At 41.0% G+C, this 18,088-nt stretch overlaps 1 protein-coding gene across 4 annotated transcripts in view; it reads right to left on the reverse strand.

Annotated features, from left to right (window-relative positions):
* Window positions 1–3,795: 3,795 nt before the first annotated feature.
* The window catches only part of IL6ST (interleukin 6 cytokine family signal transducer), a 36,590-nt gene continuing 22,297 nt past the window's right edge, over window positions 3,796–18,088 (reverse strand). For all 4 annotated transcript variants that reach the window (XM_051641965.1, XM_051641963.1, XM_051641966.1 and 1 more), the window contains exons 9-16: window positions 17,661–17,880; window positions 16,593–16,769; window positions 15,789–15,890; window positions 15,231–15,377; window positions 14,188–14,328; window positions 12,890–12,986; window positions 11,497–11,578; window positions 3,796–9,809 (exon numbers count right to left, since the gene is read on the reverse strand). In XM_051641965.1, coding sequence (XP_051497925.1) covers window positions 9,084–9,809; window positions 11,497–11,578; window positions 12,890–12,986; window positions 14,188–14,328; window positions 15,231–15,377; window positions 15,789–15,890; window positions 16,593–16,769; window positions 17,661–17,880 — 1,692 coding nt within the window. In that variant the 3' untranslated portion in view covers window positions 3,796–9,083. The remainder of the gene's footprint in view (window positions 9,810–11,496; window positions 11,579–12,889; window positions 12,987–14,187; window positions 14,329–15,230; window positions 15,378–15,788; window positions 15,891–16,592; window positions 16,770–17,660; window positions 17,881–18,088) is intronic.

Here is an 18,088-nt window from a genome sequence, read left to right on the forward strand (position 1 = left end):
AGGACTGACCTTTAGCGATAGGACCAGCTAACTTGAGTTTCTCTCTGGATTAAAAAGCATGTCATGTGACTGTTTACTCCAGCTTTTGTTGATGGGTATCAGTTTCACTGCCTTTAAAGGAGTTTGTGCTCTGGCAGTGTATGTTTTTTTTGTGTGTGTTTTTGTGTTTATGCTCTTATTTAAATTACTCCCCATTTAAATGACTCACTTTCACAGTCTGACCTTTTTCCTACATTGTGATCAGGCTAATTTTAAAGGCCGATAGGAGTTCCTTCATTTTTTGTACTTAGGTAAAGATTAAATTTGCTTTCATTTACAGATGTGTACCTACGTATTCCAATTCTATCTACCTAAATGGCAGAAGTAAAAAGAAAAGGCTCTCTGACTCAGACAGGAGTGTTACTAGATTCACTTAAAGAAGGAAGACACCCAGGCAATACATGAGTGGAAACGTATGCAGCAAATGGAGTGTAAGAGGGACTTGCTGAAAGAGTCCTGAGAAGGTTCTGGAGGCAGCTGCTTTTGTCTTGTGGCTGTTGGCAAGTGGTGGTCTAGACAAATATCTGGGAGAGGGAAATGGGGAGGTAAGGAGGGAGCCTCTTCAGGTGTCTCTGATTCAACACAGAGTAAGCTTCACGTGATCCATGATAAATGGAAGTTGGAATATGTTTTAAAAGTTACTACAGTACACCCATCTAGGGAAATATGCTTTAGAATCAAGATAGCACTCTTGCCTTGTGTGGGGAACGGTCCATCTTCTCTCCCCCCACATAAGACTAAACAAAATGCCTTTCAAGCCAGCAAAGCAAGAGTGTTTTGCTGTGTGTGTTTTGCTGATGTAGCCAAGGACAGACTGGAACAGGCCCCTTGCTCTACCAGATAAGTTCACAGCAAGAAAAGAGCATAAGGGTTATGATAACTGGCAGGAAAATGGACAATAGGTTAAAGAAGTCTCTGACAGAGTACGTACCTGGCCAGTGTAACTGGCTAACTTGACAGCGGTACTTAATTCTAACAGTGATTTCTGACCTATAAAGGAGGGTGAGTTCTGCAGGCTCTCTGCCTGCCTGGGGGAGACCTTGCTGCAGCACCAGCAGCTGCCTGGAACCCCAGCCCTGCTGCCCAGAGGAGCCGAAGGGGGCACCTGTACCCGCTCCGCGGGGAGCCAGCCCGGCTGGAGCTGCCCGAGCCCAACACCGGAGCCAAACCGGACCGGAGCCGCAGCTGCCCGCCCGGTCCGCCTGCCGCTCTGCCCCGGGATTGGAGCCGGCAGCGACTCCCGGAGGAGCCCCCCGGGGAAACACACAGACACAGACAGACACAGACAGACACACACACACTCTCTGTCTACCTTTCCTGCCGGGCTCAGCTCCTACCCTTTTACTCCATCGATTCCACACCCCTCACTCTGATTGTACATCTAATAAGACCATAGTACCCTTGAATTATTTCCCTGACATATCCCTAGCCTACCTCTCCTGAACCTTGGTGCCTTAGTTTGTACTAAACCTTAATAAACCAGTTAATTCGTAAACTAGACATTGATCTCAGTAGCAATCTGTGAGCGTGGTGGGGGTGCATTCTAACCTCCACCCTCAGACACGTCCCGCAGCGGCCGCTCCCCCGTGAGGCAGCGCCGCGTGTGACCCTGGCGTGGCTCTTTGGTGCACACGCAGCCAAGCATGTTTTTTCTCAAATCATCAATGTCCTCAGAACAGGGGAAAAAGCTGCATCCTTTCAAGCAGGAAGAGTTTTGCTGCCATAGGGCTGGTCCAGAAAGGGTCTTTAGGAGCCTCGTGTTTGTTCTCAAAGCCATGGCATGTGTACTGGTAACAAACAGGCCGCAGCCATGCGTGAGAACACGCTTCCTGTTAGCAATTCCCAGCATGTTAGTGAGCCCACAGGGACACAGCCAGTACTCTGGGCATGCTTCATGTGGATCAGCTATTGTGTGGAATGTGCCTTTGAGGACACTGGGACATTGACCTGCCTGGCAGCACACAGGCACTGAGCCTGCCCAAGAACTGGATTTAATGTCCCACTCAGGATTGCAGTTTATGGAAGTATGAAATGACAGAGCTTCTGTTGGCAAAGGGAGAAGCAGGAGAGAAGCCAAGGGAACTTGCTCATCTGTCAGAAAAGAAATACAGGAGTAATTTGGCTGTGGGTAGAGCTGGCGCTGGAGCAGTAAGCCTGTCTAGCTGCTAAAGGCAACATGTTGCTGTCATCTCTTAACATGGCCCCAGTGGGCTGAACAGACCCTGGGGTGCTGGGGCCAAGACCTCCCAGAAACACACCTGGAAAGCCAGGAGTGGAGCCATGCTGCATCACTGAGAGCAGCAGATCTGTAGCCCTGTCCTGGATGGACAAACCCAGGCTGCCCCCAGGCTAGCAGACAATTAGATGCATTCACAGCTCCTCTGTGGGCTCTGCTGGCCCTGGCCGTGGGGATGTAGAGCTGCTAGGGGGAATCTGGCAGCTTCTGGTATGCTGATGAGTACACTGCTGAAGTGTGTCTCCTGTGGAAGGCAGGGCATTCCCATAATTCGATATCCAGCCTTGTTTCCTTAATGTATTTACATTACAGGCAGCAATCTTGCTCTGCCAGCAGTGAGGCAGGCCTCTTCTGCATCTGCTTCACCCTGCTGCTGTGAAGCACGAGCGTGCTGATGCTCAGCAGCTGCAAGCTCAGATAAGGACATGCAAAAAACCCCCCATACTTCTGTAGAAACTTCAGGGGCCTTACATAAAACGGTGGTAAGTGAACTACTGTGCAGTGAAATAACAGTTTGGAAAAGGAGTCTAGTGTTACAATTGCACTTAATCTAGCACAAGAAAGTGTTAACTGGCTTGATGTCTGGAATGGCTTTTCTGCGGCACTGACTGAAACAATTTTTTGTGCTGTAGGTGACACCTAATGTAACACTCCTATCCACCTCCCACCACCCACCTGTTCTACCTGAATCTGAGAACTTTAGCCAGGAAGGAGAAGCTGTCTTTCCTCAGCTGCCACCCTTGAAGCCTTTTGCAGATATGACTGTCCTCTGAAGATCCAACTGTGCTTCTTCCATACTGAGACACAAGTTAACCGAAGGCCTGCAAGGGTTCTCCACCCATTAGAAACAAAAGAACCAACACCAGGTAAAACTGAGAGCTATGTCAGACACAGCCAGATCTCCGATTCCTTTCTTGGAAATGAGTGTGTCAGCAGGCGGCATTATACCCTGCTCTTGACTCCCAGTGTTCCTTAGAACTGGATTTTTGGGCACTCTTAATTTTAAACAGACCTAAACAATCCTACTGGGAGTGCCAGTACTGTATTTTCAGAGCCCGTAGCTAGAGGCAGGCACAGACACCCCTTTACAGGTGACATCCTGGAGCACAGAATGTACAAACCCCTGGCCAGCAGCAGGAACAAAACTGGGTCCCTGAGACAATGGCCTGTCTTGGCACCAAAGTCAGTCAGTCACAGCCAACACCTACTTACATGAAGACAAAGGGAGGACTGAAGAGAATTCATCTCTTCTGGACTTGCCCAGTACACCCAAGTAGGCAGACTTTTGTCCTAGTATACCATGGTTGTCTCCCTCTGGTAATGTCTCTTTGTTTTTTGCCTATTAGGTAGCACCCAGATTCCTCTCTTTTGTCAGACTTAGGTTAGCCTTATAAAACACCAACTGTAGCACACAAGGCAAGTATGAACTTTTTGTTTTCTTCTTGTATACTAGGTACTAGACAAATGCAACACAGAGGCTCATTTGGATAACAAAGAAGCATTCAAAACCGACCATGATGTAAATTCTAGAAAGTAGAGTTTATATGACAATAAACATGCAACTTGCAAAAGAATGAAGATAGCACACTGGTATTAAAACACATTTCCATATAGAGACAGCTTATGCAGCAATTACAAGTTTAACCTCTGGCTGGAGTATGCAAGCCCTTTAAAGCTGGCACTCTTAATTACCAGTAGCTTAAAAAGCCATAGTTAAAGTACATACAAAATTTGACTTAATGTTTACATTCACTAGCCATATGATCCAGCATCAAGGCACTTTCCTTGTCCGTATGTCTGTTCCTGTGTTCCATGCCTCTGCTTACCCAGATGCATGTAACTGCACAGCAACGTTCAGTGACCAGTAACCTTGACTATAGACTCTTTATCCCCAAATAAAAGCCCTTGGTTACTAGACGATCCATCGCTGTATCCAAGTGCCAGGCTGTATGTGACACTGTAAACAAGACTGGTGTGTTAAAAAACCACAGCAAGTTGATTGAATCCGTTGACGAATGTGCTTCGGTATGAAGAGAAGCAACAGGTGTCACCAGTTTCAACACTGCAGAGAAGGCTCATCTGCCGCGCCTGCCGTCGCCGCAGGAGAACAGCCAGTGCAGGGTGCAGAAGATGCCTCAGTCTGAGCAGGAGGGCATGGAGCTTTCCAGCTGTCTGCCGACAGTTGTGCCATACGTGTTGTTCATCTTTTGTTACAGAAGTGTGCTTCTGCAGAGTATCAATGACTTTATTGCATATATCCCCTTCAAAGTTGTCTTTGCAGATAAACACAAACACTGGCTAAGGCTGCATTCTGGGAGGTACTTACTGCCCACCCTCCCTCTGCACTAAAATCAGGAGGGGTTTGGAAATGGGCAGTTGTTAGATCTGGCCCTTAGTCATTAATTTTACATTTGTTCATAACAAATTTTGTGGCCTTAAAAATGCACCTTTGTGCATAAAGACAGCACTGCTTTAGTTTTTTGAAATGGCTCAGACTGCACAAGTAATACAAAGGAAAGAACAGTGAAAGCAGACAGACGTGTGTTTTACCTCAATTTTTTTAAACTGATCCTTTCACTTCTAAAGAAATGAGAATTTATGAATCCACTGCAAGATACTTAATTTTACCCTTCCCCAAACTTTTGCACATATGCCTCCACTGCAGTTTTCTGGATCAAGACCTAAGCTGAAGACTGTGGTACTGGCTGTAATTCCCAAATGGCTCTTTCATGACAAAAGACTAAATATTTTTTCTTATTGACTGCTTCCAAATAACGTAAGCAACTCTGGGAATTTGAAATGGCTATAGGTATCCATCCTAGACACGAGGTTACAGGGGATTAAGCAATTTTTACAATCCATCAGTCTAGAGAATTTTTTAACATAGTTAAAGAAACATATTGAAGTAACAGTTAATCTCAATTTCAACAACTGTCTCAGGGAAAAGGAAGTATATTTAAAAATAAAGTATATTTAGTCCCATTTAATGCACATAAAAGACAATTTAATATGTGTATGCCCTGGAGTTGGGCTGACTACTAGTAACTGGAGAGTCTTTGGAGTTTCAAATCCCACTGTTGAAGTCAGCACTGCAGAAGCACACACTGATGTGGCTGTTCCGATGTTCAAGACCTGGCACTAAAACAAGTTCAATTACTGAAGTCAAATGAGCACACACTGGTCTAATGCCACATATTGGGCACCACCTGGTGGTGCTCATGATTTACAGTCAAAGTGGAAGCTGCAAATGCCACCCCATGCCATGGGACTTCTCTACTGCGCAGGAATGGGACTCAGCCTTTGCCTACAAGCTCCCTCCTCCTCCAAGGGCCAAAGCTTTTCACAGTCCTGACAATTAGCGTTTTGCTAGGCTGCTGTAGCACAATAGGCACATGATAGTAACAGACATGCCAAATGAAGTTTAGAAAAAAATCTTGCTCTGCTGTGCTTTGTGCTGCCACGTTATGTCTTAACAGGCAGTTTGGTTTACTACAGTACCGCATATGAAACATAATCCCAAGACTTTCACTACAGTGGGAGAGGATATTCCTAGACTAACTGGCCTGGAAAGCGATCCATCACACCCCATAAACAACCCCAACAACCTCCTGTTCTGACAGAACCACCACAACAGAACTATATATTCACTTTTCTTGCAAACAGAAGAGCAGTTAGTCACCCTGCACCGAAGAGATGTTTCAAACATGCTAATACCTGCATAATAATTTATATTTCCCCTTTCCCTGCCACCAAAGTAAAAGGATCTTTACAACTGTTCTCCCACCCCTACCTGAAAAATTCCAGTCCAGGTAATCAAGATGGACATGAAAGTGTCAGTACTGAAGTGTGGTTTTATTATAATAATGCCTTTATTTTGTAAAGTGCACCATAGTTATTGGGAGCCGGGGGAAGCTTCTTCTTTAGTTACTACATTAGGGCCAAGTTCAGAGAATTTCAGTGGATTGCTATAATTACATGACAGACACTCTAAAAACCTGTATGCAACTGTTTGATACAATCAGATTGTTATGATTTAAAGTACAAAATCAAGTTAAACCCTGAACACTGCATTGATATAATATTTGGCACATAGGTTTATGAACAAGCTGTAAACCTGTTAGTTATATGTAATGTGGCTTCTACAAGCAGTTCACCCACAAGTATCTCCTGCTTAGTCTTTAGTATTGTAGCCCTAGATAAATGCCCAATCCTGAAAGATAGAACATAACTCTGGCAGACAGATGGAATTCTCTCTAGGATACTCTTCCTGAACAACTTTCTGAGTTTACTACCACTGGCACAAAAAACAATAAAGAAAGATACCAGAAGTGACAGGCCAGAACTTTAGCACAAACCTTTAAAAATGAGAATCTCTTGATGCTGTTTGTTTAATGCTGGAAGCATAATGATTAACAGCAACTGAGAACAATATTACTTTCCTTTACACAACAGAAAGGCAAAGAGCAACTTCAGGAATAACTGAAGTTGTCCCTCAAATAAGACACATGCTACCAAAACTTAGTATCACTGGATTATAAAAAAACATTTTAAAAAAATATCATTACTTTGAAAACATCCAGGCCTTTGAAGCAATGTTCAGACTAAGTAGCCAGGTTGTGGCCCACAGAGTATTTCAGAGATGAGCAGGAGGTGGATTAAATGCAGAGCAGTTCTAATAAGCATGCACACTGCTCAGTGGAGACTTTCCCTTTTTCTTTCAGTTTCTTATCAGTATGAGGTTTGCATAGAGAAGGTGGCCCATCCCCAAGTAAAGTAACTGCTATTATTTTCCAAGAGGAATGTGTTCTGACAAAGGAATGTTCTGTCAACCTCTGAAATACCAAAAGACAGTCTCTGCTGTCTTGTGACAGAATAGTTCTCATTATGCCGTTGCCCTCTGGGAGGGAATTTGAAGGTGCTGAGGTGGAGTGAGGAGAAAAGGAAGGGGACTGGATTGAAGAAAGGAGTAGTTATGGTAAGCTGCAACATGGCCTTTTAGTTTAAAAAAGTGCTCAAATACAAAAAACACCGTTGGGAAAAAGGGACTGTGGAATACTGAAATGTTATTAAATATTTTGCATCCTTTATCAGCTTTAAATAGTCCAAACTTCAAGAGGTAATCTTACAAACATATTCTAGCATTGAATTTCTTTGTAACAAATGCAGAAGAGACATGTATACGTCTATATTGTATACCTGTCCTTTCATGCAAGCCGGCAGATAAGGACAAGGCAAGTTGAAATGATACTGAAATCTGCCTTTCCAAAGCAAATGCTTTGCAGAATAGCAGCATCAGAGGTCACAGCACAAAAGATTTCAGATGGTCTTAAATACATAGTTCTTCTGCTGAAGGAGAAGCAAAACCCTTGTTTTATTCTCACAGCACAACATTTAGTGTCTTGAATTAAGGTTTCATTAGTGTTGGATTAGAAAGCTAACTAGACTAAGTTAAGGTTAAAACAAATCTACAAGAGTGCCATAAAAATTCTAGTTATTATTGGAGAATGGGTTTATTTTAATGTAATTTCATTTTTCTATAAACCCGGGCAGAGAAAGTCTCCAAGATATTTATCTTCTTCAACAAAATGCAAACTGTAAGAGTGGAGAAGTGAGACATAAGAGTAAAATAAGGAATTTTAACAACATTGTAAGTGTTATTTGTGGCTCATGACTGTTAATGGATACATACCACCAGTAATGTTCAAATTCAGGGTATAAGCTTTGCTTTTTTCTTCTTAAGAGCTTCAGTGACTTCAATGCTTTGGTTTTTGCTGCTTTCAGCTTCAAGGAGGTCCTGTGGCATTAGCAGTGAGGTTATAGCACACTAATGCTTGTAGACAATCAGGAAGGAGGTTGTATTCCCTTTTCTCCAGAGCAGTTAGAAAAATGCTTAAAACTTAAGAGCTCCTTACTTGCCTCTCTACCTCTATACAGCAAAGATGCACATATTAACAAAGGCAATTTATATAACCAGAGATGTATGGTATAATCAGACAGTGATTTGGGTACAAAACCTTTAAATAGCTGTTAATCTGTGTTATCATTTGGATTTTTTAAATTGTTGAATGTGCTGTGCATCAAGTTGCAAGGCACATTTTTAGGCCTAATCATAATATAGTTCATGTGCATGCATATCTAAATGTAGGCAGAGTATCAATTACTATAGTAGCCTTCAGAGTCAAGCAATCATGGTGCTCTCTTATTTGCACACCGCACCAAGTTCTATTTAATTTTTATAATTTTTAAAAGGGGATGAACATGATTTCCATGTCTGTTAAGTTGAAAACAGGGACACTGGGCCAAGTCAAAATTCAGGAAGTCTATGAAACTATTGAAAAGTACATGATGCGAGTATTCTTCCATGTTAGAATACTAAGCTTCAGTCTTACTTTTGCACAGAGATGCTCCAAGCAATTAAAGCCAACTTTTTAGGCTTGTACACTGTCACAAATTGAAGTATTTCTTCTAGGAGGTCTATCAGCTGATGTGATTAATTGAAACTTGCCATTTTCAATCATGTATAAATCTGATACGACAAGACACCAAAAAAAACAGGGTAGCACAAAGGCTTGTTTGGCTACCCAGACATAAGATTTTATGTAGTGCATAAAAGTAAGTCTCCAGAGGGTCTGGATTGCAAATTTTCCACAAAAACACAGTCCTTATTGTACTTTGTCAAATTACTCTTCACTTAACTTCAGTATTTCAATCTGCATTCAGATAAAAATACCTAGCTTAAATTATCAGAAACACAGGAGAAAGTGTGAACAGGCACTAATGAAGGCCTAAACAGAGCCAGTCTCTTCTCTTACTGAGGCATATAGCCCCCTTGTCTCACAGTCTGTGGGAGGTAACTTTTTGGCATTTCATCAATTGCCAGTGAATTTCCTTCTCCTGTTCCAGGTCTCACAGCTTGTCCTTCAGTACTTCCCTGTAAAACATCTGACAGAGCATCTTCCTGGGTACTTCCTTCCAGCCCAAGGCCCAACAGCTGTGAACTCTGACCTGAGATCTGCAGTTGTGCAAATCCAACAAGATCCCCCTCATCAGCAGAAGGAATTTGCTTTGTTCTTTCAAAGCATGGCCTGTCTATGTTGGTTTCATCCTGACCACCATTTTGTCTGAAATACTGCTGCCTCTGTGTTGTACTGTCACCTCCTCCAGCATGATCCTCTGATCTCTCTTCTGAATCTAGCAGTGGCTGAGTCGACTCAGACCTTGAAAAGACTTGTACAGGTGTTTGGTCTCTGTAGCCATTAAGCACTACAGTTGAATACTGTACAGTGCTTGAAGTGTTTTGCATAGTTTCACCTTCATCGCTGTCAGAGACGCTTTGCCTAGGAGAAGACATGCACGAGGATCCTCCAATACCACTGCTGTGCCCTTCTGAAGTACTTTTTTCCTTTTTAAGCAAGTCAAATGGTTTTAGATCTTGTTCTGAAAAAGACTTCTTGTCGTCAGCTTCTATTTCTACAACGCTTACATCTGTAAAGCTTCCTTCTGGGTACATCTGATCTTTGGAACTTAAGTTATGCTGAAAGAAACAGATGGATGTTGCCTAAGAAGGTTATTTTAAAAATAAAAAATGCCAATACATATCTGAATTTTTACTCTGTAATTGTTTCAAGTTTCTTTTCTCCTTATTAAGTTTGACACTATTTCCAAAGTATCTGATACAAAAAAGAAGGATGTAGCTTTGTTTCCAATACAATATCTCAAAATCATGCAGCTATTCTAAATCCATAGTGGGTGTGGCAACTTTGCTCTAATTTTAATTATTTTTAGAGCTGTAGACATAGAAACATTTGCTGTGCAGCACAAGAATATTCTATATTAAGTACATAGATACATTACTTCCAGTAACGGAAGTACTTCCAAACATCACAGCACCTCTTTACAGAAGTTAGCCCAGTTAACTGAACAGAATTTGATGTCCTTTACTCCATATGGGGCATAAATTTTGCTGCCCTCTCCTCATCTGTGAGGAACTCTTTGAGCTTTATCTCTCATTCATGACTTTACTGTACAAACCAGTCACTGAAGGGTTTTAAGAATGGGAATAATGAATTCTGTTTACTTAATCCTGACATGCTATGATTCCGTAAAATAATTAGGACAACCACTCCAACTAGTAACCTGAATATAATTCACGTTGTTAAAGCCTGCTCTACACTATGAAGCTGTGTTAGGGGCCCTGTATTTGTAATGCTGAATCTGTTGATGCAATGAAGTCTTCTAAACACATTGTATCACAATGTCATGAAACCTGACATGCAGGGTTTTTCCCTTGAAATACAGAACCAATAAATCACAGAATCACAGAATGTATGGAGTTGGATGGGACCTTAAAGATCATCAAGTGCCAACTCCCCTGCATGGGCAGGGACACCTTCCATTAGAACAGGCTGCTCAGAGCCTCATCCAACCTGGCCTTGAACACCTCCAGGGATGGAGCCCCCACAACATCCCTGGGCAGCCTGTTCCAGTGTCTCACCACCCTTACAATGAAGAATTTCCACCTGATCTCTAACCTAAATACCTCTTATTTCAACTTAAAAACCATTAACCCATGTCCTCTCACTGCAAGCCCTTGTAAAAAGCCCTTCCCTAGCTTTCCTGTAGGCCCCCTTCAGGTGCTGGAAGGCCACTATGAGGTCCCCCTGAAGCCTTCTCTTCTTCAGACTGAACAACCCCAACTCCCTCAGCCTGTACTCATAAGAGAGGTGCTCCAGCCCTTGGATCAGTTTCGTAGCCCTTCTCTGGACATGTTCCAACAGGTCCACATCTTTCTTGTGCTGGGGTCACCAGAGCTGGATGCAGTATTCTAGGTGAGGTCTCACCAGGGCAGAGTAGAGGGGCAGAATCACCTCTCTTGATCTGCTGGCCACACTTCTTTTGATACAGCCCGGGATGGAGTTGGCCTTCTGGGCTGCAACTGCACATTGGTGGCTCATGTCCAGCTTTTGATCCACTAGTACCCCCAGGTCCTTTTCCACAGGGCTGCTCTCAAGTGTGACCTCCCCCAGCCTGTATTCATATCTTGGGTTACCTGGGCCCAGGTGCAGGACCCTTCACTTGGCCTTGTTCAACCTCATGAGGTTCACCTGGGCCCACTTCTCTAGTTTGCACATGTGTGCAAGAACACAGAAGACTCCCACTGGTTACTTTGTCTGAAACTGTGTGGACAAGGAAGCTAAAGGATACAGAAAGATGAGTATTACCTTAGCTGGAACTTGAGGAGACCACTGAGCAATGTTACTCTTGGATGGATCAGGGACAATAGGCCAGATATGCTTTTTAATTCTGTAAAGGATTAAAACCAGAATAAAATTTCAAAATGCACTCCCCAAAATCCTATGTTGACTGCAAGTCAAGACTCTGCTCCCTTACACAGCAATTTTGCAAGAATGTTTATTTCTGAAAAGGGATGCTTCCTGCACTTCTTTACACCTTTGTAGGAAGCTGTACTACTTAGCAAAACATAGCACTGCACTTATAACTTCCCCAACATTAGATAAAGCCATCCAACAGAAGGTAAACCAACCAATGGCAATGATTAATGAGGAACTCTATAATCTACAGAGCAATTCTTTAGGTAAGCTCCAATGATGCATGTAATTATACACTGCTGCTTCTTTAAGACAACCATGGATATTACAGGTGTCCAAAGACAAGCCAACTTTACGAGCGAAAATAAAGTGAAAATATTTCAATAAAAACTTGAGAGTTCAGACTTACGAAAGACTAAGCAAGTTTAAGAAGGTAATAGCCGTTTCTTAGCAAGAGAAGTTTCTGTATATAAACCATCCCCAACCAAAGTAACTTTGAAACTTCTGGTGCATTTTGAACAGGCTCCAACAATGGTTCCTCTGTAAGAGAACTCTGAAGAGCATTTCAATATGGGCTTTTCAACTGACATCTATTAACAACTGATTTTAAGTGCAGCAGTGAGGTCAGAAGAAAAAGGGCACAAAATGCTGTCTTTAATTAGAAAAAGCTAGTTGACTGGGGACACAGAAGAGGTGCTGCCCATTTTCAGAAAGAACACTTCAGCAATAAGCTCTCAGCTAAAGCCACAGACAAGAGCTCTGGGGCAGAGGGAAAAAGGTGGCAGGATGTTTCCTAGCAGGTAGTAAATAGGCACAGAGCTTGACTGAGGTTATAAATAAGGTAGATAAATAAGATGTCTGCTTAATTTTTTGGGGTTGTAAAGCTTGAATAGCTCAAATACAGCCAGTAAACAGATCTGTGCTTCACAAACTAGGGACCATCATTCTACTCTCAAATGATGACTAAGAAAATAACACAGACAGTACATTCTGATCAAAACCTAATCCTGACCAACTCTAGCTAAAAAAGGGGGAATTTTCTTCCATGCTCAAGTCATGGAACATTTAGTTTGTATGCTAACCATTAACAGTAAAAAATTAGTATCAGAAGAGGTCCTGATTTCTCAAGGAAAACACAGAAGTGTTTATCACCAATCAATGTGTATTTTACCTTCTTTTTCTGATGTAACTGCAGAATATTTACTTTTTGTATTGAATTACTGCCATCTTTCTATTATGCCCGGAAATATCAGAAGCATAGGAGAAAGACTTAATTTATACTTACAAGTCACGTTTATTGAAGCAAAACAAAACTCCAAGGAGCACAATCAGCAGGAATGCTAGACACACAGGTACAACTATGGCTTCAATTTCTCCTTTCCCTGAAAAAGAGAAGCAGCTATAGCCAGTTTGACATTTAAGGAACTGAGCAGCATGCACTCCCAAAGGGATAGGGAGAATCTGAAACTCAATACACCCACAGAGCTCAGTCTTAAGCTTCACCTTCACAAGAAGCTTTTAATCATATGAAAAGAGCCTGTGGGTGACAACATGAAAAGCTCTGTCCCAACAATCAAATGCCTTGCATCAACAAAAAAATGCAGGCTGCTGTTGAAGCTCTAACACTGACTGAGCAAGTAATTTTACACTTTGGGCAGACATGACAATACATAAATCTATGTGAATTCATCTGTGGTAGAGATGTGTCTGCCATAACAACACCACAGTCAAGTCAGTAATGTCACTAATCACCCACCAGTTCATTCTGTACACATAAAATTCCTCTGCCTGCAAACACATAAGCTTGCATTACTGCTATGCATTCCTTCCCATGTTACACACATTCTGCCATAAACCTTACAGAACACTTAGGAAAGAGCAACACTATACAGAAAACAAACAACCCAGCCCACAACAACAAAAAAAGCTCCTAAATCCAAAGAAGTGCTTTTCACAAAGCAGTTCAGTTATATGTTGCTGCTCTTGCTCTAAACCTGAAAATATAATGAATTTAACTCTTCAAAATGAGTCTCTGTAGAGAACTGTAGCAAACTTTAATAGCGATATGAATAAGAATGTGGAACCTGAGAAAGGGCCTATGGTGAGTTAGATGAGCAGATCAGAGACAGCACAGCTCTGTAGCTCCTCAAGGCCAACCAACTTTCAGATTAAAACAAAGACTCTGGACTTCGTAAAACCAGGGTAGGAGCCATGAAACACCAGTAGGGAAGACAAAGGCACTGAGGAAATCCTAATGACTCACACAAAGTTGGGGCAAAAGTATACTATAACCTGAAGTATACAAAAAACACATCTAAAATCAGCATGTTTGCCAACATAAAAGAGCAATCCAGGAGACCTGCAGTGGATAGCTTGTCCTCTGTACAATCAGAAGAAATTCTATTTGTGATTAAGTACTGGATAGGCTATCTGGGTATCATGCACCCCGTAAGTATGGCTGCAACTGAAACATTTTTCTTTTAAGTAAAATAATGTTCTTTTCCCATCACGTCTTGCACAGAGCCTTGCTAAACTGCTGCAACATTACTTCCTACTTCTACTAGTTGTGTCACTCCTTCTTACCAAATTTTTGTGTAGTAAAGGTAAAATCAGGGCCACTCCTGCCGCCTTCATCTGTGTATGCCATCATCCGCACAGTATACAGTGTGTCACTGGCTAGAGAAGAAAGGGTGTACTCTGTCTTGGAAGGATCCACTGTCACAGCTAAAGAGAGGGAAAAAATTATACCACTTTTCTCCACATACACAGTAGCATTAGAACATCATGTCTTCAGATGTACAAGATAGTTCTAGTAGAATACATGGGTGTATGGAAAGTGCAACAGACACAGAAAAACTACAAAATTGTACAAGAAACACTAAGATTAATGAGTGTTTCAATTTAGTCTCTTGATTGATGGCAATCTATATGTTAATGTCCTGTGGGGTTTTTTTTCCCCTCAGAATGTAGCTACAAACTAAACTAGTAGTAAAGTTGAGGCTTAAAGTTCTACAATAAGCAGAATACATGGCTAACTAGAAAAAACATGGTTAACTAGAAATATCAAGTTCGGTAGGCGTAAGTAATTGGGCCTTCCAATTTAAGCAAATCTAGATGAATAAAACATTGCAATAGTGCTAACTTCCCATGTTATGCCTGATGGTCATACACACTACTGAGAACTAAAACACACTTTGAACAAGATATTTTATATCAGTAACAGACTTGTCTAGAGCTCCAGGAGGATTAAAAATCCTACCCCCCTTTTTTTTAAGGCTTTAGCATTGATAAATGCAGTCAACTCCTTTACATCTTGCATGGTTTTGATTCGTTTTGCTATACCATCATCTCACCCTGTATTTAGACAGAAAGATGGGAGAACAATGACTGCAAAATCAGCTTTCAGAAGCTAAACTCAGTACCCTGCTATACATAGACTGAATGTTCTTAATTCTTTATTAGAGAGTTTTCTGTTTGGTATGGAGGACAGCTATGCCTCAGACAACAGCTTTATGCCATCAGAACAGACTGTCTGCCACACTCAATTCTGTATTTTGTTTTTCAGGAACATATATTAGGAAGGAGGCAGATGGAATGCCACGAAGCACTCCTCTGCTTTCTGTTACCTGTTTCATTTCCATCAACAGTTTTGTAAAATATGGTGTAATTTCTGATAAATCCATTTTGTTCATCCACTGTGAGATGGTTCCATGTCAAAACAGCTTCAGCTTTTCCTACCTTTTTTGTCTGAACAGTTGGTCCTTTTGAAGGACCTGCAATGGGAGATGAACATTAGTTTCTGTTGGGCGCCTTCACATCAGTGTATTAATGATCACTGAATTTCACTGAATTGCTACTGTGTAAAAACTTCAATGAAATAGCTGGACTAACTCATCTACAATGCATTATTTCAAACAACACAGAAACTCTAAAGATGTTTTAAAAGAGAAATGTCCAGGAAAAAAGATATGGAAAACAGTAACTAGCAGATCACATGAAATATTCAACTGAAGTCAGTTAGTCTTGGCTTCATACTTGAAATTTAAAATAAATCAGCATAGGAATACTACTAAACCAATATAACAACAAACTCATACCAAATTATCTGATTGGCTGAAAATGTAGACCACATTAAAGCAAAGAAAGTCAGTTTATGCGCTCCAAGACAACTACTTCATACTTACGATCCTGCTGAAGATAAGCCTTCACAGACTGTCCACTTCCCTGACCATCAGCATACAGAGGGTACACAGTTATCAAGTAACACTTGAAAGGCTTTATATCACCTAATAAAAGGAATTAAAAATGCATTGTTTCATGGACAGTTTAACTCATCATCATTCTTCTCATTTACTTCAGACACAGGGTTCTGGCAGTTTTATTAGATGCACCTATATCTAATGCAGCTGACTAGGTTTTTTTAGAGCTCATTGATATACTACTTCAAAATATTAATGAAAGGAACAATATAACAGTTCATAGTCATATGCTAAATTTAATAAACAGACATCATGGAAGTCTGTTCTTTTCTAATTTATTTTAAATAAAAAGCCTTTGTCTGCAGCACTGAACCTCAAAATTATTGATCTTAACTACTGATCATTACCTGGAAAGAACTGTCTGTAAAACTGATCAAGTTTCACTGTTTGAACTGAAAGAGGGATTATTAAACTTGATTTTGAAGAAACTCAGCCTTCTCACTATTTTATTGGCTTCCAAGAATAAGAAAACTAAAACCAAGATGCAGATAAAGCCCTTGCTGTTATGTAATATTAATTTCAAAATGTAAGCTTAGATAGTTTCATATTTGAAAAAAACATACAGGTACTTCCACTCTGATGATAAACTAAGAAAAGCACACAGCATTATCCCAGATCCCTCTCCTACAATGCACTTCCAGTCAGCATAAGAGTGTTCCTCACTTTGAAAATACTTCATAGGTTTTTAGTGTGTTTTACAAAGTATTCATAAACTTCTGAGCTAAATACCTTTTAAATATGTTCCTTGAACATTTCCTGGTTCGTTCTGCCATTCTATGACACAGTTTGAGCTGTTGGACACCAGACACCATTCAATCACGTATTTGAGAACAGAAATGTTAGGAGCAGTCCACCCTACCCACAACTTGCCATCTTTAGGTAGTGTTCTAACATTCCTCACAGGGGCTGTGATGAAAGAAAACAAAAGTGATACACATTGACAGTTCCGCAACTAGATATAAAGAGTAATAGCTATTTTGTCAAATATGGATACTTTTGAGTGATTTCACTGGTGACAATTTGACAAAAGCAAACCAAATGTAAAATAATTTTTTGAACTTGGAAGCTTACATGTGAATCTTTGTATCAGAGATACAAAATCTGCAGTATTAGGCTATTTAAAAACTGGAAATTAGACTCAGCTTCTCAGCTCTTAAACACAGGCAGTTGCCTTACTGCAGAGATACTATGTTTCTTGCAAAAGAAAAGGTCTATTTCAAGAGAAAGCATGCCTTTGAGACACTTCTAAATTCCCATTCTAACACGCAAGCTCATGTACCTTACAAAGTAGTTCTGACTGCAATTCTGAAACATACCCCTAATTAGTTAATCTAATAGTTTTAGAACCTGTGGCTCCCCCTTGGTGTTTACACTAAAAACAGAATCTGTCCATATAATTATTTTTTGCTTCCTGTCCTGATTGGGATTCTCTAAGGTGGCAAGTATGGAGAAACCAGCCTGTTGTTACTACTACTGCACAATGAAAGGAGCATAATCAAAAGGAACATGAACAGTAGGGATACAGTGGAAGTAGATAACAAAGCAAACAAGCAAGATACTGAAAATATGGGAGAGTGGGACAAGAGAAGAAACGGGCAGGGGGGATATCAGAAAGTAGAAGGAAGAACCATGGCGAGATAGTATACACACGAAGCAAAGGATGCTTGCTTTCCCAACCCATCGATTTTTTTAAAAGAAAACAAAATGTCTGCTATGCTAAGTAAAGAAACAATAGGGAATCATTTTACAAGAAAAACACACAGATGCATTTGAAAGTGACATGACTAGGACACTAACCTTTTGAATTACTTGCTGGGATAAGTAAAACTGATGGAGGGGATGCCCCAACTCTGTTACGGGCAACCAAAGTCACTTCATAAGTTCCATTTGACAGCTTTACTGTAAGGTTGGTGGCCTTAACATTGTATTCCTCTGGTGGAGTGGAGACAGATGATTTAGCTCTGATAGTCACTTCATATTGCAGGATTACTCCATTGGCTTCAAATGGCTCCAAGGCCTGTTAGAAACACATCTTTGATTAGACTGATACTGAACAAATGCAACTTAACTTTCATTGTTCTCGTAATTCTGAAGATCTGAATGCAAGACAAGTCACATAAATCAAACAGCTGCACATTTAAGGAAAGTGAAAAAAACCTGCATTAACTTCTGTCAAGCAGTAACTTCCAGAACTATTTCCATTTTAAATCCTCTTTTTCTTGGCT

Source organism: Apus apus, chromosome Z, assembly GCF_020740795.1.
Source record: "Apus apus isolate bApuApu2 chromosome Z, bApuApu2.pri.cur, whole genome shotgun sequence".
Taxonomy (NCBI): domain Eukaryota; kingdom Metazoa; phylum Chordata; class Aves; order Apodiformes; family Apodidae; genus Apus; species Apus apus.